The sequence below is a fragment of the Panonychus citri genome, unplaced genomic scaffold (genome assembly GCF_014898815.1).
Source record: "Panonychus citri isolate SS breed McGregor unplaced genomic scaffold, ASM1489881v1 Contig00129, whole genome shotgun sequence".
Lineage (NCBI taxonomy): Eukaryota > Metazoa > Arthropoda > Arachnida > Trombidiformes > Tetranychidae > Panonychus > Panonychus citri.
This window is the reverse complement of record NW_026515534.1, coordinates 153,731-180,292: the sequence shown is the minus strand read 5'-3', so window position 1 is coordinate 180,292 and position 26,562 is coordinate 153,731. Positions and strand designations below refer to the sequence as shown.

The 26,562-nt window shown below is 32.8% G+C and overlaps 6 protein-coding genes and 1 pseudogene across 6 annotated transcripts; 2 read left to right on the top strand and 5 right to left on the bottom strand.

Moving 5' to 3' along the window:
- The first annotated feature begins 4,570 nt into the window (after positions 1–4,570).
- Positions 4,571–7,189, top strand: LOC128390843 (uncharacterized). Its single transcript, XM_053350614.1, has 2 exons — positions 4,571–6,168; positions 6,199–7,189. The coding sequence occupies exons 1-2, from the start codon at positions 5,688–5,690 to the stop codon at positions 7,002–7,004; spliced, it is 1,287 nt and encodes a 428-aa protein (XP_053206589.1). The 5' UTR covers positions 4,571–5,687; the 3' UTR covers positions 7,005–7,189.
- Positions 7,190–7,730: 541 nt separating this feature from the next.
- LOC128390860 (alcohol dehydrogenase [acceptor]-like) lies at positions 7,731–8,812 on the bottom strand (annotated as a pseudogene).
- Positions 8,813–12,434: 3,622 nt separating this feature from the next.
- LOC128390842 (NDP-glycosyltransferase YjiC-like) lies at positions 12,435–13,957 on the bottom strand. Its single transcript, XM_053350612.1, has 2 exons — positions 13,813–13,957; positions 12,435–13,749 (listed from the first exon to the last, which is right to left on the bottom strand). Exons 1-2 carry the CDS (start codon positions 13,884–13,886, stop codon positions 12,435–12,437), a joined length of 1,389 nt encoding a protein of 462 aa, XP_053206587.1. The 5' UTR covers positions 13,887–13,957.
- Positions 13,958–15,335: 1,378 nt separating this feature from the next.
- Positions 15,336–17,101, bottom strand: LOC128390856 (NDP-glycosyltransferase YjiC-like). Its single transcript, XM_053350629.1, has 2 exons — positions 16,765–17,101; positions 15,336–16,701 (listed from the first exon to the last, which is right to left on the bottom strand). Exons 1-2 carry the CDS (start codon positions 16,836–16,838, stop codon positions 15,444–15,446), a joined length of 1,332 nt encoding a protein of 443 aa, XP_053206604.1. The 5' UTR covers positions 16,839–17,101; the 3' UTR covers positions 15,336–15,443.
- Positions 17,102–17,275: 174 nt separating this feature from the next.
- On the bottom strand, positions 17,276–18,905 carry LOC128390841 (BRCA1-associated protein-like). The gene is made up of 2 exons (XM_053350611.1): positions 18,862–18,905; positions 17,276–18,764 (listed from the first exon to the last, which is right to left on the bottom strand). The coding sequence occupies exons 1-2, from the start codon at positions 18,903–18,905 to the stop codon at positions 18,281–18,283; spliced, it is 528 nt and encodes a 175-aa protein (XP_053206586.1). The 3' UTR covers positions 17,276–18,280.
- A 559-nt stretch (positions 18,906–19,464) lies between these two features.
- On the top strand, positions 19,465–21,114 carry LOC128390855 (DDB1- and CUL4-associated factor 13-like). The gene is made up of 3 exons (XM_053350628.1): positions 19,465–19,649; positions 19,738–20,446; positions 20,517–21,114. Exons 1-3 carry the CDS (start codon positions 19,580–19,582, stop codon positions 21,067–21,069), a joined length of 1,332 nt encoding a protein of 443 aa, XP_053206603.1. The 5' UTR covers positions 19,465–19,579; the 3' UTR covers positions 21,070–21,114.
- A 30-nt stretch (positions 21,115–21,144) lies between these two features.
- LOC128390850 (glucose dehydrogenase [FAD, quinone]-like) lies at positions 21,145–25,188 on the bottom strand. Its single transcript, XM_053350622.1, is given in 4 exon segments — positions 21,145–22,247; positions 22,250–22,798; positions 23,686–24,078; positions 24,374–25,188. Coding segments are annotated over 4 exon segments (1,950 nt in total). The 5' UTR covers positions 24,501–25,188; the 3' UTR covers positions 21,145–21,366.
- Positions 25,189–26,562: the final 1,374 nt, after the last annotated feature.

Genomic DNA, 26,562 nt, shown 5'->3' with positions numbered 1-26,562 from the left:
GGAATGAGTGCCCGAGACAAACTGATCAACTAAGTGAACGAAAAAGTATTGGGTGGACCAATCAAAGTCCATCAACATCTAAAGATAATAATTGGCGCGCTCAGGCTCAATCACAAGATAATAGAAAGCAACCATGGTATTTGAATAGGAATTTGAGTAGATCTCCTCCTCGATCAATGCGTCCGACCCGCCCAGAGAAATATAATTATCCTACATCAACATCTCAAAGAAACAGATCATTGAGTCCTAGACCAAGAGGTAGACCTAGACAAGGTTCTCCTCACCCACAGGGCAGAGGAAGACCACGATCACGATCACGTTCACCATCAACTGAACGAAAAACAAAAGTAGTAAAAACAGTTTACACTGAATATGAAGATGAAGAGGAAACCAAACTTTCTAATTCTATAATCTCAAATCTATTCAAAAAAAATCAACTTATTTTCACAAAAGCAAAAATTAAAGGTCAATACGTAGATTGCTTAGTTGATACAGGAGCTGAAGTGTCATTATTGTCCAAGCAATTAGCTGATCAATTAGCTCACAAATTTCATGATTATAAAGGTCCAATTCATCTAACCGCCGGAAATAAACCTTTAAATGTTCTTGGTGAAAGTTATATTAAATTAGAAATTTCAGATGGAGCAACTACAACTGAATTGAAATCACCAATGATAATAGTTGACATTTTACCCGCAGGAATTGAAGCAATAATTGGACAAAATATTTTAGAAACAGGTCAATTTTTTATTGATTGTAAAAGGAGAAAGTTGATAATTCCCCTGAACCCGAAAGAGAAATTTGAAAAAATAGATTTAACTTTTAAATCAAGAAAGAAACCATTAACAACCTCGTCAATCATTTCTTCCGATTATGAATCAACCCTAAGTTCGATAAAATCGTCATTAATAACAACAGAAAAAATTCATTCATCAACAATTAGTTTGTCATCACTATTTTCAGTCTCCGGTGATGGGGAAGAAAATAATGAAACAATTTATATCAACAATGTGATCAATGAATTGAAACTTGAGATAAATAATGAAATTAAGTTGTCAACTCGAGAAAAATTAGATAAATTGATAACTAAGTATCGAGATGTTTTCGCAGCAACATCCAGAGAACTGGGCTTTTCAAATGTTTACTCTCATCAGATAGATACTGGAAATCATCCACCAATAGCCCAGAAACCGTATCGAATGTCAGATTTGAAAAGAAACATAGCAGAAAAGTCAATAAATGAATTAATAGATGCTGGAATCGTCATACCTTCTTGTTCACCATGTGCCTCTCCAATTGTTTTAGTATCAAAAAAGGGAACAACAGAAATGAGATTGTGTGTTGATTATCGAAAATTAAATGAGATAACAGTCAAAGATAAATTCCCTTTACCAAATATTTAAGATTATTTAGATAGTCTTAGGGGAATGAAAATTTACACATTATTAGACTTAAGATCAGGATATCACCAAATGGCAATGGATCCAAGGGATCAACCCAAAACAGCTTTTGTTACCCCAAGCGGGTTATACGAATACACTCGTCTTCCATTTGGTTTGGCCAATGGACCTTCTTCATTCATGAGAATGATGAGTGTGGTACTAAGCGGACTAATTTACAACACTTGTTTAGTATTCATTGACGATCTATTAATTTATTCTGAAACAGAAGAAGAGCATTTAAATAAATTAGAAAAGATATTCGTAAGACTTCAAAATGCAGGATTAACGCTGAAACCTAATAAATGTTCTTTCTTAAAAAGAAAAATTTTATTTTTAGGTCATGTTATCAGTGAAAGTGGTCAACAAGTTGATCCAGAAAAAATAATTAAAGTACAACAGTTTCCCACTCCAAAGACAATGAGAGATATCAAATCATTTGTTTCTTTATGTTCTTATTACCGTAGGTTCATCAAGGATATATATGCTTGCTTTGCTAATATCGCTAGACCCTTGACCAACTTAACTAGAAAAGATTTACCTTTCAATTGGGGTCCAGATCAAGAAAACGCTTTTAATGAGTTAAAATTGAAACTAACCACTCCACCAGTCCTTGCTCATTATGATCCAAATAAGGAAACACAGTTACGAGTGGATGCTTCAGGTTACGGTTTAGGTGCAATTTTATTACAAAGAGATGAGAACGGTTTTCATCCAATTGGATTTGCCTCTCGAATATTGAGAGGAGCAGAATTAAATTACCCAGTTTCCGATAAGGAATGCTTGGCCATTGTTTGGGCAGTACAGAAATTTCAAGTTTATTTAGAGGGAATTAAATTCGAAGTAGTTACTGACCATTGTGCATTATGTCATAATGTCATTATGTCATTATGGCCTCAGATAAGTAGAGATATAACTAACTATGTTAGGAGTTGCTTAACATGTCAATTAGATAAGAGAGGTAGTGGCACATTAGAAGCCCCTTTAAAATCAATTATTGTTAATCAGGCTTTCGACAAAATTGGTATTGATTTAGTTGGTCCATTCCCAACATCACATAAAAACAATTACATTATCGTATGTACTGATTATTTTACTAGATGGGTTGAAGTAAGAGCGATAAAGGATATGACCGCAGAATCAACAGCCCATTTTCTTATTGAATCTATTTTCCTTCGACACGGTTGTCCTCGAACAATTGTCTCAGATCAGGGTAGAAATTTTATTTCTTCAGTAGTTGAACAAGTTAAAATATTTTTTGAAAGTAAATGGTCATTTTCAACTGCATATCACCCAGCAACTAACGGTTTAACTGAAAAGGTAAATCAAACTCTTTGTTCAATGTTAACACATTATTGCAAAAGGGAAAATACTAAAAAATGGAGCGAGTTAATCCCAATGATGGGATTCGCTTACAATACAAGTATTAATCAATCTACAAAAGCATCACCTTTTTATTTACTATACGGTCGTCAACCAAAATTACCTATTGATATTATAATAAACACTCCAAAATTCAAGCAATTGCCTTCAGATTTAAGATCAACAATCAAAAAATGGCCTGAGATTCATGATCAAGCAAAGCTTTACTCTTTGAACTCAAAAGAAAATCAAAAATTACAACAAGATCGAAAGAAATTACGAACTTATCAAGTAGGAGATGAAGTTATGTACAAACAATTTCAGGGACCAAAGAAACTGAAGCAAAAATTTAAAGGACCATATAAAGTGATAGAAAAACAAGGAGAAACCACTTATAAAATACTACGAACCGATAAAAAGGAAAAAATAAGACGAGCCCATAGTAACTCAAGCCGTACTTTCATAGAAATTTAATTAATTTAGTAACAATCTTAAGCATACTTACACGAATTGAGATGTTAGAGATCTCTCCTTTTATCTCTGGTGAACCTATTCTATGGAGAAAAACTGACTATCACCCAAGAAAATCAGCTCAACAAGTCTCTGTCATACTAGCATTTTCGAACCCATGTAAAGAAATCCCAATTGTTCTAAAAACAGACAAGGAAAGAAATGAATCCATTACATGTGAGTATAATCCAGCCATGTGTAAATACGTAAGGAAAATTCTGGACAAATTTGAAGAACATTGTTCATCATTTATTGATGAAAATTACATAAATCCTATTCGTAATATACCGAATGTAACAACCAAACCAGAAGAAAATATTATAAAAATAAGACGAGAAATAATCACTGCGGGAACTGTAGCCACCACAATAATAGTTGGTGGAATAGTAATTAGTGGCGTTAACTATTTATATAAACACATTTTCAATCCCGGAATAGAAATACAACCAGTACTAACATCCATCGCAGAGTCTAACCAAGAATATAAGAAGCTGATAAAAAGCAGTTTGAACAATTACATAATGTAAGCCAACAACTGTTTTCAATTCAGTTCAATGTGAATCAACTGCCTCAATATTTACCGTTAATAACATTTCAAGCCGCCGAGACGGTAACGCAAGCAAATAACCAGCTTAATCAATTAAAACATTTTAATGAAACAATTAGAGAAGCTAAACCAAGGATTGATAAGAATTTCTTTAAATACTTCAGAATTGTTTTACCCTGCTCACCAGAATGTTCATTAGATGAAATTGAAAATGTTAATGTAAACGTATACAATAACGAAAGATTTCCAACATTAATGGTAAATTTTACAACATTTTTACGAGATACCACTAACCAAATATTTCAAGCAGATGCATTTACATTATATAATAAAAATAATACACACACTTGTAAAGTTACATATAAAGGTCCAGAATATGTATTAGTCAACATCACTGATTATCGATTCTGTGAGATTAGCGAGAAGGACTTGAAAGGTCATAATCCCATCTTTAAGAAAGTATCGAATTGTAAAGAAAACTTGAAGAAAATTGAACTTTGGAAGAATGAAGTTTGTTTCAGCAATAGCCATAATGTTACCACATACGCAGAAACGATTCAAGTTAAACAAATGGGAGAGCAGTATTTAATACATTGTGCAGGACACCCAATTACTTTATATAGTAATATTAAATATATTTGTCCAAATAATGTGATAAGATTATCAAAATATACTAATTTTACTATTGATGACCTAGAATATACAGGGCTATTCAGCTATTTTTACCGATGTTTTTTGTGATTTTCTCAGCAACTAAGAGTCAGAGAGACACGAGACTTGAGTGGTATGAGTTTGAGCGATACTCAATTGTCATATCAGAAGATCAAGGTCATTCAGGTCATCGGTGAAATAACGCGTTTCAAGGTCATCTGAAGGTGGCTCGGTTATACTCCACATTTTTTAACGCTGGATAATGAGTTTAGAGATCGTTGTTGTTACAGATCTTGAAATATTTCAGTTTATTTGAATAACTGTTGAAAATCTTCTATTCAATTAATTTATCTTAACGTGCAAAGCAAAGCTCATAGAAACCTTAAAACTTGTCAGCAGTATAACTGAATATTCTTCATTGTTGAATCACTTTCAGATGACCTTGAAACGCGTTATTTCACCGATGACCTGAATGACCTTGATCTTTTGATATGACAATTGAGTATCGCTCAAACTCATACCACTCAAGTCTCGTGTCTCTCTGACTCTTAGTTGCTGAGAAAATCACAAAAAACATCGGTAAAAATAGCTGAATAGCCCTGTACAGTTCAAAAGTTCCAAATTCACAGTCAAGGTTCACCGGTATCAGAACATACACATGCAATAAATTTACGATTAACTCAACCATTGGCTAAAGAATTACAAATTGAACCACTTGATTTCACATTAATCGATGAAGCTCAAGAGAAAATTGAAACAAGTATCAACCACCTTAAAATCAATTGGAAAATGAATGTACCAATGTGGATTTGGATACTTATTTGTATTACCATCAGCTTTTTTTGTTGTGTTATCGGTTGTAGATTAATCCCTTATCCAAAGAGATCAATAAATTCAATTGTTGTCGAAAAAAGAAAAGATAAAGATGAAACACCAGAAACTAGCGTTCCACTACATCAGTGTTATTAAAATTTAGTCGAGCTCCGGTGCTGGGGCAGTAAATTAATTACCCCGGTGATGGGGATTAAAAAACACAACAGAGACGTATAAATATAATTATTTCCCGGTGATGGGAATTCAATTAACTAAAAATCTTATTATTCAAACTCCGGTGATTTGGGGTAAATGAATAATTTAAGTTTTCTTTTCTCTTCTCTCTCTCTCTCTTTACAAATAGGATGGCGTCAGGATGGGAAAATAACTATGCAGCTCCAAATCCTAGATTAGAAGCATTTGAACAAAAAATGGAAGCAAAACAACGACGAAAGGCAGTTAAAATTGATCGAATTTCATTCACCTCGCCATCAGAAGCAATTTTTAGACAGTGTTTCCTTGTACTATCAATATTTGCACCCAAATTCACCAGCTACTTTGGCCATGTTTGGAGACCAGAAATTATTTCACCTGAATATGAGATCAGTGGAACACCGAAGGAGATGAATAAGTACACTAAATTAACAGTAACAGCTAATCACCCTGATAAAATACGAATGGCCCATCATAAACTAAATCAATACACTGAACTATTAAATTATAAAAATAGCAGAAATTCTACCCAGATTCAACTAATTCAAATACCCGAAAATCATTGCTCTTTGTGTTTCCGTTCTGATCATATGAAAATTAATTGTAATTATTGCTCGTACTGCAGTGAACTTGGTCACTCTGCAAAATTGTCCTGAGCTTCTTTTAAAACCGATAATCAGGTCACCATAACCGCCGTTGTACAATCTAAATCAAAGAAAAATGCTTATGTAAGAGAACAACGAAAACTTCGTCGACGTAAATTACGAGCAGCTTATGGCGGAAAACCTTGGTGGAAAAGTTTAAATAACCCAATACCCGAACAATTAGAAAATTATGTACCAATCGGCCCTAAAACAAACAAAAAGGAAACATTAGGTTTGGACATTGAAGGAGATGGTCACGGTGGAGTAGGTAGTGTCCATTTATCCGGTTGGTTTGGCCCAGAAATACGTATCCAAACTGTTTATTATGCCCAGGTGAAAAATCATCATATTGTAAATCCATTAACTCTAATTACTGGACTACAGATCAATGATCTAACAAAAGGATTAACTTTGGACGATATTTCAATGCAAGTGGCAGAAATTTCTAGGGGACGACGATTAATAACGCAAGGAAAAGAGGACCTACAAAAATTACAACTGACACCCGCTCGACTAAGAGTTTATAATATACAACATATTGATCTTCAAGAGTTATGGCCAGGTAAACAACCAATTGGTTTGGTATCGATTGACAAATTCTTATTCTACAAATTTCAAAAGCTTCGCCGAGAAGATGATTCACACGTTACTATTGGTCATTCCCCTGAGAGAGATTCACGAGTAACCCTTAAGGCTTACATGGAATTACAAAAATTAACAGACCGCAATATACCAATACCTTCAGCCGAAATTGTACGAGAGATGGTCAAAAACGGACAGAACATTTCACATTGGTTATCGGAATTCCAGGATGGACATCATTAATTACTAACAATTTTCATATTTTAATAGTCAATATTTAATGTAACTAATCCTTAATTAATTATAATAATTCTAGTAAATTGTAAATTAACGTGGACGTTGATCTTTTCATGTACCCCGGACGAAATGCAACAAACTAGTTACAACCAGTTTTAAATGTAACATTACCAGGTACCACCTCTCACATGGTACCTGGTCTATCCTATTGGTTGTTTTGTTGATGATGAAGATGATGATGCAAAATTTGAGAGAGAAGTTTTTCTCCCTCTTCAACAATAAAATGGCCGTTTTTCGGTCATTTTAAGTTATGGAGAAATTTAATAAAAGTAATAATTATTAAATAAACTTGTGAAGTTTCCCATCAAGAGCAGAGATAAATAGATCAAAATCTACAATTTATGTATTAATACAATTAAGAAAACCCAAATTAATCATTCAAAAAAGCTAAGTCAACAAGTTAACAACTTACCTGGATGCCGATAATCAGAGTCTTTGGTAAAGTCAAGGGACTGTTGGGACGAACCGATTTGGCTTATTAACCATTGAAGACGAGCCAATTTATCTTGATTTTCTGTGTCTGTATAAAATTAAGATGAGAAAATAATTCTGGATAAATTTGCAATATTCTTATTTATTGATGATTTCTAATCGTCACTTTTCAATTGCTATTCACTTTGAACGATTGTGATAACAATCAAGTACATTAATTGATACGTTTTATTGAAAAAATATATGTAAGCATTTGTGTCAATAGTTAAATGATGAGGATGATGAGATTTATAAATGATAAAGATGAGAAAAGGTGATTCTTTTGGCTTGATTAGGTTAAATTGTGTCATCACAGAGTAATTATCACATTGAACATATTGATTAATTGGTTGATCCTATTTTAAATTGTCAATTGTCAAGCCTTTCAAATTATTTAGCTTTAGCTTTAGCATCATTAACTAGTGAAGTAATTGTTTCTAAAACAAAATCATAATTAGTGTTTCCTAATTCACGTTCACTTTTCATGAAATCAGGATGTTCCTTAAAATCATCATAACTTTCATCAAATTCATCAGGTAATTTATGTGAATACGATCCCCCTTTAATCATATCAGCCAATTTCTCGGCAATCATGATTATCGGTGCATTTGTGTTTCCAGAAACAATTGACGGCATAATTGACCCATCGGCAACTCTTAAACCCGAAACACCGATAACTTTAAGTGTTGGATCAACAACCGATCTTGGATCGCGAGGATTTGACAAGTACCAACAGGATGGTACAAGGTGGACGTGTATGTACGTGCTACACAGGCCAGATATTCATCAGACCACATTGTATAGATTTCACAGCCTGGAAAAACTGTTTGGAATATATTAGAGCCTAAAGAACGGAAAGCTGGAGCTAAGCCAACGGCGATCGATATCTTCATAGCATCGACCATGGAAACGATATCATCAGGATGAGTTAGATAACGAGGGTTAATTATTGGAGGATCATATGGACTGGATGAGCGGAGGTGAACGTAACCAACTGATTTGGGACGTAACATGACGGGATACATGGAGACAGTATCATAGGGAAGATAAGGCCGATAAACTGAGTCCCACATTTCACGAGTAAAACCTTGTACAATCGAAAAATTCATTTTTCCATAGATGTTAATTGTAAGTTAATGGTAATTTAAGGTCAACTAAAAATCGATATGATATTAACTTATATCGGATGTACCGAGCCCCAGGTTACCAAATATGTGTGACTAGAGACAAAGTTTCTTTGAATGGAATCTAATAACTACACTCAACGACAAAATAAATGCAAATTCAATTGCGTCGATTTTATCAATCAGAATAAACAAAATTGTCTGAAAAAATTATTTGATTCTATTCCTGATCGACTCATTAATGTTATATCGTCAAAAGAAAAAACTTTGAAATATTAATTTAATTGTTATAATTAACTTTGCATTTTTTTTATCACAATTATTAATTTGGTTTTGAAAATTCTGTTGATAATTTTTGTTTCATTCATTTTACTGATTCAGTATTAATTGTGAATAATCATGATTATCTTGTCTATCGATTCTGAAAATATAAATTAATTCGGTTGCGAACTCGCTAATTTAATCGAAAATTACCTTAATTGCATTTATTTTGACGTTGAGTGTAAATTTATTAGATGAATTGATTCATCTCATTGTCATCCAGAGTTGGTCATTCACGATTATCTTTAGACGAAACATCGACTCCGATTGATTAAAAGGTTTTCTTGCAATTGAATAGTCATCATATTGAATTGAATTTACTCTGAGTTCTTGATGGATTGATATTCAATATTCAGTATTCAGTATTTAATTTAGTTGGTTAACTTTGTCTCATCAGTTGTTTCTAAATTAAAATGCGTTTGGTAAAGATATTATCATCGGTTTTCCACATATTATGTTTCGCTGGTTGCTTTTATCAGTTATATCATTTAACTAATTCTTTTCTGAAATTTAAAATTCGCAGTGAATCAGCTTTCTATTCACCTGAACTGATTGACTTTCCAGCGATAGATTTTGCTATTCCAATTCCAAACGTTTTGAACTACGAATTGTTTGAAAGAAAAAATCCAAAGTTATTAGATAAATTATGTCAATCAACAGGAATGAATTCAAATGGAAAATGTAACATTACCAAAATTAAACAAAACAGTAAAGTATTTAGCTCGATAATTTCCAATTCTCTGGATGCTGGAGATCTCCACGGAATATTATTCAATCCTAAAAAAGCTATCAGATTTATTAAAATAGCCACGAAAAAAGATGACCAAGTAGAAAAGTATTGTAATGTTAGTTCATATTTCAATTCTTACATGATCTACATGAGAATATCATGTTTGAACGGTTCTGACCTTTTGAAAGTGCATTCAGATGATTTAAGTAGCTCACTTTTAGCATTCAGTCAGATTGTTGTTCGTTTCAATTTCACATCTTTCGGATTACGATTGAGTGAAACTATTAGTCCAATAGAAGCTGGAATTGCTAAATATCATTACATCGAAATACAATCGGGTGTTATGAATATCCTAAACATTGGTTTCACCAAATACACAATCAAATCATTACCTTCACCATATGAATCTCACTGTCGTGATTACAATAAAGCGTATACACAAGGACATTGTTTAAACCAGAAAACGCTCAACTCGCCGAAACCCAGTCTATTTCATACAACGGTTCAACCTTTCAACTTTTATCCAAATGATATGAAATTTTCTGGATTAGAACCAACATTACCTGAGAGCGATCTTCTTGATTGTAAGGAGAGAGCGAAATATAATGAATGCCGAACAATTGATTATAGAATTGGTATCGATGTTTCTCACGAAAATGCTGGTTACTCAGTTCTTGTTATTCTTCTAGATCCTATTCTACCAGAATCGATTTATGCAGCTTATCCTGAACGAACTCTGAGTGACTATTTAATATTTGTCGGCAGTATTCTTGGTACATGGTTTGGTGTTTCCGTTATAAGTCAATCGATTACTTTCGTTAGAATGATTGAGAAAATTGTCAATTATCGATCAATGTTTGGCAATTATGATCATGTTACATTAGAAACACTTTCAACAGTCCAACCGTCTTATATAGTAATTAAATAGCAATAATGTCTACAGATTTTACTTAATATTAAGTTACGATTACTCAAAGAATTGACAAGTTATGGACGAAATGAATTTACTCCATCAATCATTTAATTGTAGAATGGAAAAAAACATCATCCTGAAACCTAAATTTATCACAATAGAATAACAATCTTATCGTTAAGTTCATAAAGTTGCTTCTCGAATAAAATTTACATGATTAATTATCCTAAAAATGTCTCTATTCAATTGATTATTATTGTATATTTCTTTAGTGTCAAATTCATAATCCACATGAAACAAATTTGACTTTTATGCTTTAGAAATGATTTTCATGAATAACATTTATCTCTGTCCATGCTGAGTAACTTTCAGTAGACACAAAACTAACTGTTTGTCGTTTGATTGTTGTGAATGACAAATTATCATGACGCTGTTGGAGAAAATTTAAAAAGCTCTATGATTAAGATTGACCTTTATGGTTGGTCACCTATTGTCGATAAAACGAATGCGGATTGATTAGCCCAAGAACTTTTATCCATCAGTCTATGATTCAAAGTGAAAGTAATTGTAACTCTAAAAATGATCTCGATTAAATCTGTTCGAATAATAACCGTTATTGTTGGATTATTTTCAATCACAGATTCTATCGTAAGAATTATTAAGTCTTCAAATTCCCCTGGGAAAAAAACTCTCACTTATTATGAACTAATATTCAGGGAGCTCACTAGATCCTCATATGGTTTATTATTTGTTTTCGGATTAAAATGGGAAAAGTTGAAAAAGTTTTACGATCTAATTGGAATGATGAACCTGGAAGATCAATTTCCGAATCGAATGGAAATCAATAAGCAGAAAATCATAAAATTTAACATCTTAAACTTTCTAGTTTATTTCGTGTTCATGATATCTTATATAATATTCAGTTTTCCAGCAAGTAAAAACTACAATGGGTTAAGTTTCATGTTATCTAATTTTTTATTCATACTGATACATTGTATTGGATGTGCAAAGTTGTTCGTAATTTGTGCAATAATAACTTACCTATCATCTTATGTTAAGACTTATTTCGAGATAATTAACTGGAAGATTCTTGTATTCAGTCGACTGATTGTTCGTGACACTAATGGACTCAATCAAATTCGATGTCTTTATAGTAACAATATAAAAGCTTGTAAGGTCGCTGATAAATTCTGCTCGTACATCATAACATTGATATACTTTGATTGTATGTTTTTCAATCCAATTATATTCTATCGATATTTTAATGATGGTGTTCAAATTTCCCCATTGCAAAACTGCTTAAGTTTTAGCTTTAGAATTGCTCATTTAGCTCTGATTACTTATCAACTTGTATCTGTAAACACCGAATCTTATAAATCGATTGAACTATTACATGAAATTGCTTCGAGTGATGATATTCACCAAAAAGAGGTAACTATTAATATAATTTTCTTAATCATTGTTCTGATAGGTAAAAATTTTGATTGACATTTTCTCTTTCTTTACCTTTCAGATTGAACTGTTTCTCATGCGGATGTATAATAAAAATATTGGATTTAGATTCTTTGGATTTATGATTATCGATAAAAACTTTATCGTTTCTCTTTTCTCTGTTTCACTTTCGATAATCCTTTACGCAGAAACAATCATAAGTTTTTAATCCACTTTCAATGTAAACCTCTTAACTTAAATTCTTGTTCACATTAAAATATTGAAATATTAATAGTTAAAAGATATGCAATATATCAATCAATTTTTGAGAAATTTTTTATTCAATGAATTTGGAGTTAACATTCAGTTGATGCCTGAATATGTATTCAGAACGAATATAATTTTTTGTTTTCTGTCTGAAAAAAATTACAATAGTTTATCAATTGGTTTTTTTGTTCTTGCAATTTGCTCGATGGTTTTACAAACTTTATCCGATGAGTCTGATTTTTGAATTCTTTAGATATTAGGGCTACATTTCTTTGGATTATCTCATCAGCCAATAAATTCTCAATAGTTTCGAGGAATTTATCTCCATCGAACTCCCACAGGTTGATTTTGGCCCCTAATCCAAGATCAACAACTCTTTGAGCGTTATCCTGCTGGTCACCGAACACTGGAATTGAAATCAGAGGTTTTGCTGCTGCCAGACCTTCAATAAGTGAATTTGATCCTGCATGAGTGATGAACAGATCGACGTGAGGTAAGATGGCGATTTGATTGACAAACTTATCGCCCCACATATTGTCGTATAATTTGACTTGATCTCCGTTTCTTCCGGTAGAGATTATAAATCGATGTGGTGATTTAGCCAATGGTTCGAGCAATAGATTCAGCAAGTCAGGATTGATAGAAGCGAGAGTTCCCATTGAAAGGTAGATTAGTTTTCCTGGTTTGTTTGCTAATTTCTCAGGAATAATAAAATCACTTGTCTCTGGTAATCGAACCGCTGAATCAAGTCTAATCCATCGAGGTTTAGGTTGACCCAATTCTTTATAGTCCAAAGGCTTGGGGTAAATGTAGATACCCAAATATTTCGGGCTCGCATCTTTCATATACACAATGCCAAAATGCTCGAATATCTCTGCAGCAATCATTGCTATTCTTTCCTTACCTTCCTCCGCCCTAACTGAAAACTCTTTCCAAAGTTTTAGTGGATCATTAATCGAATACCCTGAACCTGTTGGTGGGCCATCGTAAAGATCTAAAGGTGACACTGACATTACGTGAATAGTTGGTACATCGACAAATTCCATCCAAGGAGTTGGAAAAACATAATCACCAATACAAACATCGGGTTTCAATTCATCCACCAATTTAACCATCACTTCACTTTCTTTCACAATTGTTCCGGTTGTGTTATGAAAAAAAGATGCCAACTTATTTATACCTTTTCCAATCTTTAGCTGTTCGAGAGGACTAGATTCACAAGCATCTTCGAACTGTTTATTGAACCTTTCAATGTTAGCAAGGAAAGTATCTTCAACAGGAACAATTTCACTCGAGTAATCAAGTAAATTAACGAACTTCATCCCTTGTTGTTCAATAATTGATTGATTCTTGGGTAGATGAGCAAAGTAAATATCATGTCCGCGTTTCTTTAAAAGTGATCCAATACCAAGACAAGAATTAAAATGACCAGTACTGTAACGTAAATACGAATTGGTTATTGATAAAGTTTTCGATTAGTTTAATTGTTGTACTTACGCTAACATTGCAGTAATAAACACTTTCAATGGACGATCTTGATCACTATTTGGTTGTTGATTGTTTTCCAACATTTTATTTGATTACAAATTCAATTATTTGAACAAAATATCTTTAATTTGATTATCTATTTGAATTCTTGTCAGTGTAGATGAAACTTGTTAATGATAATCAAATGACAATTACTTATTGTATTTATATACTGAAAAGGAAACAATAAATAAGTTGGATTAGATAATCGATAAAGAATTGACAAACTAATTCCGTAGATATATTAAGATAATGCCTTAAATTAAATTTAGAATCAAAATTTCATTATGCCTTGCAAAGAGTGTACCAGTTAATCCTATGTATAAGTAATTAAGATTTTCTCATAAATCAGTCATAAATTTTATTAGCCACTTACATTGAGTACCCAATTTGCAATTGATTAAATATGATGATTTGTATTAGATAAATTCATTCATTAATACAATACTTATGTCAGTAAATGTTACAAAATGTACCGAGATTGTTTATAATACACATTATTGTCCTTATTATGAGTTTAATTTGTTTGGAAATTAGTCAATAGATTATCGCATTATCAGTGATTAACTAATTTCCATTTGAGTTGAAATTTTCAGAGAGATGAGCACATGATTGCTTGTGATTCTTAAGATGGCGAAGCTTGTTAATACATATATTCGTTTGATACATTTAATGCTTGTGAGAGTCAAGTTCGCCCTGCCTGTGACATTTTCTTTCATTCTGGAAAATGGTGGACGAATGTACATTCGTCCATGGCAAATCTACAAAGCCGATTGCAGTTCAAAAGAAAGCTATCAAACTTATAGTTGTTAAGTTGTTTGTTATAAATCGTTAAGATAATTTCGTCTGAACCTTTTAGACCCCGTTGAGAAAACTTTTCATTGCACTTTTCCCCCTGAAAATTGATTACTAGAAATCATAGGAATGGATGTAAAGTGTTTCATAAATATTCACACTCATGTTATTATCTCTATTTGCTAAATAAACGACAGTAGGAATCGTCACACAATATCTTCGCATTGATATTAAGATATTTAATTTAGATTGTATCTTAAATCTTATCTCGTCATTAACATCATGGGAAGAAGGAAAAAGACGCCATGATTAACTGAGCGAGCGATTGTTAAAGAAGTCGAATAAACAATTTAATCGCAATTCTAAATGAATTTGCAATATTCTTATTTATTGATGATTTCTAATCGTTGGCTGATTAGATTGGAAAGTTTAATTTAAGCTTATCATAATCATCCAATCCAATTCAAGAATTGGATTGAGATTAGTTGGTTGCAATTTTCATTGGAAATATCAATCAAGTTTGATTGTTAGCAATTTTATATTATAATTGTTAATACGAAAAAAAATTAATCTATTTGACTTGATCAAGTCCAATTTCGATGCAACAATCCCTTGCTGATTGCTATTCACTTTGAACGATTGTGATAACAATCAAATACATTGATTAATACGTTTTATTGAAAAAAATATATGTGAGCATTTTATTGATGACGATGATGAAGTTTAATGTGTTATTGAATCAATAACAAGTTGTTATTAACAATTTACAGCAGACTGATTGTTGGTACAAAGACGCTAATTCATAATTATATGAGAGGTTGTTTAGTTCTGGCGATTAGCTCAATAGTTTCACAAACTTTAGCCGTTGAGTCTGACTTTTTAATTTCTTCTGATATTTTTGCGACATTTTCATGAATTTTTTCATCGGTCAATACATTTTCAATAGTTTCGAGGAATTTGTCTCCATCAAACTCCCACAGGTTGATTTTAGCTCCTAGTCCAAGATCAACTACGCGTTGTCCATTGTCTAACTGGTCACCAAATACTGGAATCGCAATCAGAGGTTTTGCCGCTACTAGACCTTCAATAAGCGAATTTGATCCTGCATGAGTGATGAACAGATCGACGTGAGGTAAGATGGCGATTTGATTGACAAACTTATCACCCCACATATTGTCGTATAATTTGACTTGATCTCCATTTCTTCCGGTAGAGATTATAAATCGATGTGGTGATTTGGACAAAGGTTCTATTATCATATTCATAGCATCGGGATTCGTAGAGACAACCGTTCCCATTGAGAGATAGATTAGTTTTCCTGGTTTGTTTGCTAATTTCTCAGGAATAATAAAATCACTTGTCTCTCGTGATCGAACCGCTGAATCAAGTCTCATCCATCGAGGTTTAGGTTGACCCAATTCTTTATAGTCCAAAGGCTTGGGGTAAATGTAGATACCCAAATATTGTGGACTATCATACTTTGCATACTTAACACCGAAAGATTCGAATATTTTTGTAAAACCAAGTACCGTTTTTTCCATTTGTTCATTTTTTAGATTTTGAAATTCTCCCCAAAGTTCTCGCTTGTCATTAACTGAATAACCAGAACCTGGCGGTGGACCATCATAAAGCTCTATCGGTGCAATTGACATCACATGGATAGTCGGAACATCAACAACTTGTATCCAAGGAACTGAAGCCCCATAATCAGCAATACAAACATCGGGTTTCAGTTCATTCACTAGTTTGATGATCACTTCACTTTCTTTTATGGTCGTTTCTTGGATCTTGTAGAAAAACTTGAGGTCTTCTTCTTCAGTCTTTTTCGGTTTCATTTGCTCGAGGGCATTAAACTTAAGAGCGTCCTGGAATTGATTCTTGATAAAGCCCATCATAAGATCATCATAAGGAACAATTTCACTTGAGCAATCAAGTAAATTAATGAACTTCATCCCTTGTTGTTCAATAATCGATTGATTCTTGGGTAGATGAGCAAAGTAAATATCATGTCCACGTTTCTTTAAAAGTGACCCGATACCAAGACAAGAATTAAAATGACCAGTACTGTAATGTAAATACGAATTGGTTATCGATAAAGTTTTCGATTAGTTTAATTGTTGTACTTACGCTAACATTGCAGTAATAAAAACTTTCAATGGACGATCTTGATCACTATTTGATTGTTGATTGTTTTCCGACATTTCAAATGTAATAATGTTTCACTTTAAATTTTATAAAACAAAATTTGATAATTGTAGTGAACTAAACTCTTATTACAATCTAACCCAATGTTACAATTAGGTATTTATATTATGGGAACTAATTTAATGACTAGAACACTGATTCTAAATTGAGTCCCCTCCATTGAGATTAATCCATTTCCAAGAAAATATATTATTAATCCTTGTATTACTCTGTGATTAACTTTACTGTAATTATCATTCTCATGAAACTTAATCAACAAGAGTATTAACAATTTCCATGAAGTGAATATTCACTTTGATTAATTGCATTGGTTTTGTTAATCTCTATTCGTGTTCAGATATTTTTCTGATATTTTCCACATCAGAGCCTTAAAAAAACTAACACTCTAGAGGAACTTGGTGGTAAAGTCAAATGAAAAATTGCTCGATCACAATTCTAGATAAATTTTTAATATTCTTATTTATTGGTGATTTCCATTCGTTGGCTGATTAATTGGAAAGTTTCACAAGGTTTGGTTTAGATTGCCATTACATTCTAAATGTAATGCACCAATTGGTTCTTGAATTGGATTAAGATTATTTAGTTGCAGTTTTCATTGGAAATATGAATCAAGTTTGATTGCTATGACGGTTATGTCATGATTGTTGATGAAAATATAATGTATCTTTTTGACTTGATCAAGTTTAGTCTCTGGGAGACAATCAAACTAATGAACTTTTCACTTTGAAAGATTGTGATAATTATCAAGTAGATTAATTTAAACGTTTTATTGAAAAAAATATATGTGAGCGGTTAAGGTAAAATGAACTCCACCGGGATAAATGTGATCTTGAAGATTTTCTCCAACCGGTACATTGGAAATAACAGGAATACCAAGTGTCTCAAGGTGATCTTTTGGACCGATGCCAGAAAGCATTAAAAGTTGAGGTGAATTTACCGAACCAGCGGAAACAATAATCTCACGTCGAGCGTAAACAACATTGGTTATAGTGAATCGGTCAAACTGGACACCAATCGCTCGTTTTTGATTATTGAATAAAATTTTTGTCGCATAAGAAAAAGGTAATATATGTAAATTGGTTCGATCTCGAATGGGCTGAAGAAAAGCTTTAGAGGTTGAACAACGAGCACCTCGACGAATTGTACCCTGAGGTATCGTAAAACCTGATTGAATCGGACCATTGATATCGATGTTCGGGTAACCCAAATGTCGACCAGCCTTCACATCTCTAACTTTTTCTTTAAGGTCTTCGATTTCCTTGTCCTTCTTGTCGATGGAAGTTTTCAAATTTGATTCCGTCGATTGAAACTTTCGAGACCATAGATCTTGATTTTGAGAGAGACATTTGTTCATTTCTTTTTCCTCTTGAACATCATGAAGAACTTTAGTCAATCGAGAACTTAAATTGGTCACTTTCTTTTCTAGAGATTGTTTTTCTTAGCGTAACCGTTGGTTCTCATCTTCGAAATGTTTCTTCTCCTCCAAGAGAAGTTTATTCTCTTCTATCAATTCTTTGCTTGTTTCTTCGGCTTCTTTCTTAATAAGGCGAATCGTCTCCTCGAAAAAATGTCTCTGAGCTTCCAATTGATTGGTCAGCAAGTAAGTGTATTCCAACTGGACCGCATCAATCTTATCCTCGGCTCGATTTTCGTACTCAACGGCCACTGGTTTACCATCTGATTTGTTTTGAACTAATCGGTGAACATAATTATCTCCAGCATAATCCCAGACTAGATTATCCATACTCAAGTCGAGAGCAAAAGTATGTTGAGTCTCCAGATAGTGAGACTTGGCATGACCTCCGACATACCGACCACATCCGATGTGACCACAAATCAAACAGATCCACAAGGATTCTTGTGAATTGCAGGCGAAACAATTGTTTTCAGGAACACTTTCACTCCAGCTGATCCACCTCCGACTAAAGAAAAACACACAATCAAAGATGAAAGAGAAAAATCAAAGCGAAATTAGGGAATGTCCCCTGGTTAACATGTGTTCGTTTGTTGGAATCCAACTGTTGGATTCGGAAAAGTCTATTCGTCCACGAAGTTGTGGACATTTAGCACCCGCGACTATTTATCCACAATTTACAAAACATATAATTAAATTAGCACAATATTTGAAAATTAATTTGTTAGTCCAGCAAATGATCCAAGTCTTTGATAAATTTTTTTTGAGTTCGAACCTCAAAGGGTATTTAATTTTTCTAGGACTTTTTATTAATATTTTTATTAACTATTTGTTTGCTAAACAATTAGAGTATCTTATCAGAGATTAAATGAAAAAAAAGATACAATTAACATTGAAAATTGTTTTTAATCAACTAATCAGCAAATAATTTTTCATTAATCTCTGGTAAGATACTCTAATTGTAAATTCGGTTTAGAATTAGACCTTTAGAATTAAGCTGAATAAAATTCTTCTAATTAATTTTTTACTTTTAATTTTGGGTAAATTTTAGTAATTGATTTCTATTACTAATAAGATGTTAATCTAATTAACAATTGATCAACTAAATTAAGCTAAAATTAAGCTAATTTAGTTAAGAGATTCGATATTGTGATTGAATAGTATCAGATAGGATCAGATACTTCATGTGGACATTTAGGGCTTACCGTTGGATTCGCTCCTTTTCTTTTAATTTAAATTGATTTGTTAATAGCAAATTGCAATATTCTAATTATTTTTTTCGAATAATTGCTTCTAACCTATTCTATTCTCTATTATTCAACTATGAAAGTTGAAGTTATATCCCGAAGTGCTCAAGCTTATGTGAGAGAAACAAACAAGGATGTTCACAAAGGTGAGAATTTGACTTTTATTGGATTTGTTTTTGTTGATTTTTTCTAATCTCTTTTGATTTTTTCTTTTTCTTTTTGTTTTTTATTTAGTTCAAAGGAACCTTGATTCACGTCTTCATCCTCTTCAAATACCACGAGAGTACAAGAGAGCATTGAATGCTGTAAAATTAGATAAAATTTTCGCAAAACCCTTTTTGTTTTCTTTATCTGGTCATATTGATCCAGTTGAATGCCTAATGAAACACCCTAAAAGTTTGTCTACACTAATATCGGGCTCGTTTGATGGTCAAATTAAAGTTTGGGACCTCATGAAGAGGAAATGTGTCCAGTCCATCCAAGCCCATGATGGTCCTGTTTCTGGCTTGTGTATACCACAACACGGGGACTATTTCTTCTCTTGTGGTGACACTAATGTCATAAAAAGATGGCATATAAATGAGGCCAATAAAGATGATCGACCAATCACCTCAATCGTTACAAAAACAAGTATTGTTGGTATCGATCATCACAAGAAAAAACAATATTTAATTACTTGTGGAGAAACGATTGACCTTTGGGATGAATCGCGACCATCGCCTCTTAAAACCTTCAATCCGACTTTTGATTCTTCGTACACAATCAAATTTAACCCAATTGAATGTGACATTTTCGCTTCCACAGCGAATGATCGCAGTATTACCTTATTTGACATTCGCCAAAATGAACATTTGAGAAAAGTGATCATGTCAATGAGAACAAATAATATCGCATGGAATCCAATGGAAGGATATCATTTCACAGCAGCAAATGAAGATCATAAGTAAGTTGATTTAATTTCATCTTTATACTCTGGTTATATTAATAACATTATTTATTTTTCTCTCTTGTAGTTTATACACTTTCGATATGCGGAATCTTTCAGAACCATTGAAAGCCCATGTAGATCACATTTCTGCCGTAATCGATGTTGATTATTCACCAACAGGAAGAGAATTGGTCAGCGGAAGTTATGACAAAACTTTAAGAATCTTTCGAGAAGGTGCTGTCCACAGTCGAGAAGTTTACCATACGAAACGTATGCAAAGGTTGACCAGCGTTTTATGGACATTAGACTCCAAATATATTTTATGTGGATCGGATGAGATGGACATTCGAGCCTGGAAGGCAAATGCCTCTGAGAAACTTGGTCCTAAAGGTTCAAAAGAAGAAATCAACTTCAGATACCAAGCGAAACTTAAAGAAGCATATGCTCATCATCCAGAAATTAAAAGGATCGCTCGACATCGTCACCTACCTAAACATGTTTACCATGGAAAGAAAGAGAAAGACGCCATGGTTAACGCCATAAAGAGGAAAGAGGGCAACAAGAGAGCTCATTCAAAACCAGGAACAGTTCCAATAACGAAAATAACTGAACGAGCGATTGTTATCGAAAGTGAATAAACAGATGATTCACAATTCTAGATGGATTCTAATTTGCAATATTAATGATCTTTAATCATTGCTTTTCAATTGCTATTTACTATTTATACTATTTATTGGTAATAATCAAGTACATTAATTGATACGTTTTATTGAAAAAATATGTGAGCATTTGTGTCAATAGTTAAATGATAAAGATGAGAAAAGGTGATTCTTTTGGCTTGATTAGGTTAAATTGTGTCATCACAGTGTAATTATCACATTGAACATATTGCTTGATTGGTTGATCCCATTTCTGATTGTTTCAAGCCTTTCAAATTATTTAGCTTTAGCTTTAGCATCATTAACTAGTGAAGTAATTGTTTCTAAAACAAAATCATAATTAGTGTTTCCTAATTCACGTTCACTTTTCATGAAATCAGGATGTTCCTTAAAATCATCATAACTTTCATCAAATTCATCAGGTAATTTATGTGAATAAGATTCCCCTTTAATCATATCAGCCAATTTCTCGGCAATCATGATTATCGGTGCATTTGTGTTTCCAGAAACAATTGACGGCATAATTGACCCATCGGCAACTCTTAAACCAGAAACACCGATAACTTTAAGTGTTGGATCAACAACCGATCTTGGATCGCGAGGATTTCCCATTCGACAAGTACCAACAGGATGGTACAAGGTGGAAGTGTATGTACGTGCTACACAGGCCAGATATTCATCTGACCACATTGTATAGATTTCACAGCCTGGAAAAACTGTTTGGAATATATTAGAGCCTAAAGAACGGAAAGCTGGAGCTAAGCCAACGGCAATCGATATTTTCATAGCATCGACCATGGAAACGATATCATCGGGATGAGTTAGATAACGAGGGTTAATTATTGGAGGATCATATGGACTGGATGAGCGGAGGTGAACGTAACCAACTGATTTGGGACGTAACATGACGGGATACATGGAGACAGTATCATAGGGAAGGTAAGGCCGATAAACTGAGTCCCACATTTCACGAGTAAAACCTTGAACTCGACGGAAAACTGTACCATCATCGGAAGTAGGGCTTCCAGAGATCATGTGAATCTCAAAGTCAGGCCAATCATCGGAAAAGTTTGTATATTTCGTCTTAATGAAACCAAGACCTTCAACTCCACCCAAGGCTGTGAATGGACCTTTACCATGGACAAAATAATCGATAATGTTTTCATATTTCCTATTCTTCGTTGAAGTAACGATTCTTGGGCTGTTATGGTAAAATGAACTCCACCGGGATAAATGTGATCTTGAAGATTTTCTCCAACCGGTACATTGGAAATAACGGGAATACCAAGTGTCTCAAGGTGATCTTTTGGACCGATGCCAGAAAGCATTAAAAGTTGAGGTGAATTTACCGAACCAGCGGAAACAATAATCTCACGTCGAGCGTAAACAACATTGGTTATAGTGAATCGGTCAAACTGGACACCAATCGCTCGTTTTTGATTATTGAATAAAATTTTTGTCGCATAAGAAAAAGGTAATATATGTAAATTGGTTCGATCTCGAATGGGCTGAAGAAAAGCTTTAGAGGTTGAACAACGAGCACCTCGACGAATTGTACCCTGAGGTATCGTAAAACCTGATTGAATCGGACCATTGATATCGATGTTCGGGTAACCCAAATGTCGACCAGCCTTCGGGAAAGCATAAGCCAAAGCTGAAGGGTCAGGGGGCTGAGAGACTGTCAAATAACCACCAGTTGAATGATGACCTGATGGAAAATAATCGAAAATAAAATCCCAATTAAAATACAAACTCATATGCGACTAATATGAAAACGAATAAAAATTTCAAATCATATGACCAATAATTTGATTTCTAATTGTACTCAAATTGAATGGACACTCGAACCGAATCGAATGACTTGTCTAACGATTATACCAAATTCAATGTTGATACTGAAAAGTTGATCGGCATTGAACCACTTAAAGGTTATTTCAGATAAGCACTTTAAATGCAGAACAATTAAATTTAATTCACAAGTTAGGGTAATCACTCTCTTCGTTAATTGTTGTGTTCATGAAACTAATTGTAATACAAAAATAGATCCTTGTACCAATTTGTTCAGTTATCAAACTGAAATTTTGTTCAATTCTATCAGTAATTGATTATCACCGGAATCGATAATCATAATCGTAATTAGGTATCTTTCAGACTCTCGAGTATGATAATGATTGTTGATTTAAATTGTTTCTTTGGTTTGATTATTAAGGAAACAAAGACGGTAGTTCGAGTGTCGAAAGTAACAAAAAGGAAAAGGAAAGTTAACGGAAAGAGGCGAATAATTAAATGAGGAAAATACTGTAATCGAGAATATAAATCCTTGTCGAGAGAGAGAGAGAGAGAGAGAGAGAAAGTGAGCAAAATATTCGGAAGTTAGAATAATTTTTGACCTTCGAATTTGTTTGGTAATGAGTATTAATGGTTTGCATTGGCGAATCGAGAATTACTTTTTTTCTTACTACTATTCACACGCATTCATTTAATTGTTAAACATTTGGTTCACTTTGAGTAATTCATTGATTGTTTACTGGACCATAATGGTCACTTTATCAAGTTTCTCTTTTTCTTTTCTCTGTTGAGCAAAATATTACTGACCATTTGCTAGAAAATCGGGATCCTGATTATCTTCGGACTTTAGAAAATAAGGGAAAACCTCTTTCCATGACCAGCCAGTCGCACCCATACTGGCCCATAGATCGTAGTCTCTTTTATTTCCACGAACATATAACATGTAGTTTAGTACCGATGAACCTCCCAAAACTCTGCCTCGAGGCCATCGACTTCGTCTGTTGATTAACCCATAGCACGAAGCTTCTTGTGGTTCACTTTGAAAAGCCCAATCAATGGGGGTCATTTGAAGAGTCGCAGCGGCCACTGGAATATCGCTGAGAACACTTTCTGATCCACCGGCTTCTAATAGAAGAACTTTCCATGATGGATTCTCAGAGAGACGATTAGCTAAAACAGCTCCAGCTGATCCACCTCCGACTAAAGAAAAACACACAATCAAAGATGAAAGAGAAAAATCAATCAATTTTCACAAAGCAAAATCAATAATTAAAAGTAATTAGTTGTATCATAATCCTTAGTAGCTCAAATAATCATCAAATTAACTGATTTAATCACAATCAGCGGTTTAATAATGTAACAATAAGAGTTACATCATTGACTCAAGATTAACGAATCGACTGGAATTGTTATCAACTGATTAAGTAAAAGAAATGAAGACGAAATAAATTCTGATTGATTTTTTATCTTCAATTGTAATTTGAATTAATCTTACCAATTATGTAATCATATTCTGGATCCCATTTATTACGATTAATTGATAAATTATCATCGGCTATTCTTAACCAGAATAGCGTTAGAATTGGAATTAGAGAAGGTAAAATGGGTGAAGCCCCGATCATTACGATATTAATATCACCATTTGTTTAACAATAACCTTTGGCTTTTTCTTTGGCGAGTCACAATTAAGTTTAAATAATCACAATTAGCCCAGTAAATTCACTTGAACATCATTCACTAATCACAATTAATCACAATGTTGTTTGAATGGTGAAACTAAAATATAAAGTTGTAAGTTTGTTGAGTTGAAACAAAATAATGAAGATGAAACAATGATCACAATTCACAATAGAAAATATTATGAGAAGAGTTTCGTTGATTAACTAATTGCTGATTGTCTTGTCCCGTTGTCTTTTTAGGCCCACTCGCTGTTCGGTTGCTACCAAGACCGACATCGACCAAATCAAAGTCTTATTGTTGACTGATTAACTTTCTCCCAAGTATTACAATCAACTCGACCTTAGATTCAAGCAGAAATCAACGGAGCCTGACTTGTATTTCCAGCAAAGAGACAAACTGAATTAAAATTGATAGAATAATTTTTTTTTTCTTTTAAAACTTTTTCCTTTTTCTTGCAAAAGGAGAGTAACAATCAAGGGGAATGATTAAAAACAACACAACAATCAAGAAATGAAACGTTTTCAGTTAGTAATCAGTGAGAGAAAAAAAAATGATTTCTAATTGTTAGCCGACCAACAAAAATTGTTAATTGTTTGTCAACCAACATTTAAAACTCAAATGCAAACAAAATTAAATCAACGATTCACTATAAGAATCAAATCCAATTCCAATTGCCTATTTGGTTTACTGTTAATTCTGGTTAATTGTTGACACCCTTTTCCACCTCCACTGTTTTACCTCCTCATCCTTAACCACCACCACCACCACCATGAGTCCACCTCCCACTCCCACTCTCATGTCCAAAATTAGCTTAATTATCATTAATTATCACCAGAACGAAGTGATAAAATAAGTTAATCAATTTGTCATTGACAATTTAATCTTTCACCTCATCTTAATTGTTTATTTCCATGTTTCTTATCATTGACAAACAATCAAATTACATAGTCGGTTACATGATAATACACAACAATTAAGTTAATTGTTTCAACTGATCAAAATCAATCAAAAAATGTTAGACATTTTTACAATTAATCTTAAATCAATTTGTTCATCACAGAGTTGCAACAATTTAATTTAACCTGGAACAATTAATTTCTGTTAATTTTTAAGATGAGTTATGATTAATTATTATAACCTAAATAACTACACTGTTAATTGTTTGACAATCAGTTCAATGTTAACAGTTTAAAGTTAATTGTTTACGATTAACTGATTTGATTAAGATAATCATTTTCTAATCATCAGACAAATTGATTTGTTAACGGATGGAAGACAGGAAATGTTGAACATGATTAAAAATTAATAATAACAATTTATTAATCGCGGAAATTATGATTTCTTAACAATAACAATTAACTTTTGACTTAAAGGTAAAAGATTTAATGATTAATTGTGATTAAACTTTAATCGAGAAGGTTAAACATTTTACAGAAAAATAGAAAATGATCTTGAAAATTTTAAATTGTTCACAATTAAATCGACCTGTTTAATATTTACATGTATTTTCCGTAACTGAATTAAATCATTTTTCATCACAATTAACATGAATAAGTATAATAAATATATCACTTTAATCACAATAATTTAATTCTTAATCGCTTCAAGTAGTTTGATAATGAAGAAACAAAATTGCAACAATTGAGTGAATATCTTTTCCTGTATTAACAATTAATTCATTGGTGTAAAGTTAATCTACTTGAATAATTAATTGATAATCAATTGAACAATTAAAACAAACATATTATCAAATAAATGATATTACAATTAGAAAACTTTTTCAACTCTTTTCATTAATGAATATCATCCATATCAATTGATTGTTAATTGTTATCAAAGATTATGTAAAAAATTAGATAATATCCTTGATCATTAAGTTTTCAAAGAAATTCTGTCAACAATTAATTGATTATGATTGATTGTTGATGAGATTTTGTTTCATTTTCTTTAAATATTATTATTATTGATAAATCAACGAGGTTTCCAAGGTTAATCCATTTAATT

What these genes read in the sequence shown, in the direction of transcription:
- LOC128390843 (XM_053350614.1), top strand. Translation starts at nt 5,688, where the DNA reads ATGGCGTCAGGATGGGAAAATAACTATGCAGCTCCAAATCCTAGATTA. An exon ending in CTCGTACTGCAGTGAACTTG is followed by an intron (nt 6,169 to 6,198) that starts GTCACTCTGCAA and finishes CCTGAGCTTCTT; the next exon opens with TTAAAACCGATAATCAGGTC.
- LOC128390842 (XM_053350612.1), bottom strand. Translation starts at nt 13,886, where the DNA reads ATGTTGGAAAACAATCAACAACCAAATAGTGATCAAGATCGTCCATTG. An exon ending in TTTATTACTGCAATGTTAGC is followed by an intron (nt 13,750 to 13,812) that starts GTAAGTACAACA and finishes TTTACGTTACAG; the next exon opens with TACTGGTCATTTTAATTCTT.
- LOC128390856 (XM_053350629.1), bottom strand. Translation starts at nt 16,838, where the DNA reads ATGTCGGAAAACAATCAACAATCAAATAGTGATCAAGATCGTCCATTG. An exon ending in TTTATTACTGCAATGTTAGC is followed by an intron (nt 16,702 to 16,764) that starts GTAAGTACAACA and finishes TTTACATTACAG; the next exon opens with TACTGGTCATTTTAATTCTT.
- LOC128390841 (XM_053350611.1), bottom strand. Translation starts at nt 18,905, where the DNA reads ATGTCCACAACTTCGTGGACGAATAGACTTTTCCGAATCCAACA. An exon ending in AGACTTTTCCGAATCCAACA is followed by an intron (nt 18,765 to 18,861) that starts GTTGGATTCCAA and finishes GTTTTTCTTTAG; the next exon opens with TCGGAGGTGGATCAGCTGGA.
- LOC128390855 (XM_053350628.1), top strand. Translation starts at nt 19,580, where the DNA reads ATGAAAGTTGAAGTTATATCCCGAAGTGCTCAAGCTTATGTGAGAGAA. An exon ending in AAACAAGGATGTTCACAAAG is followed by an intron (nt 19,650 to 19,737) that starts GTGAGAATTTGA and finishes TTTTTTATTTAG; the next exon opens with TTCAAAGGAACCTTGATTCA. An exon ending in GCAGCAAATGAAGATCATAA is followed by an intron (nt 20,447 to 20,516) that starts GTAAGTTGATTT and finishes TCTCTCTTGTAG; the next exon opens with TTTATACACTTTCGATATGC.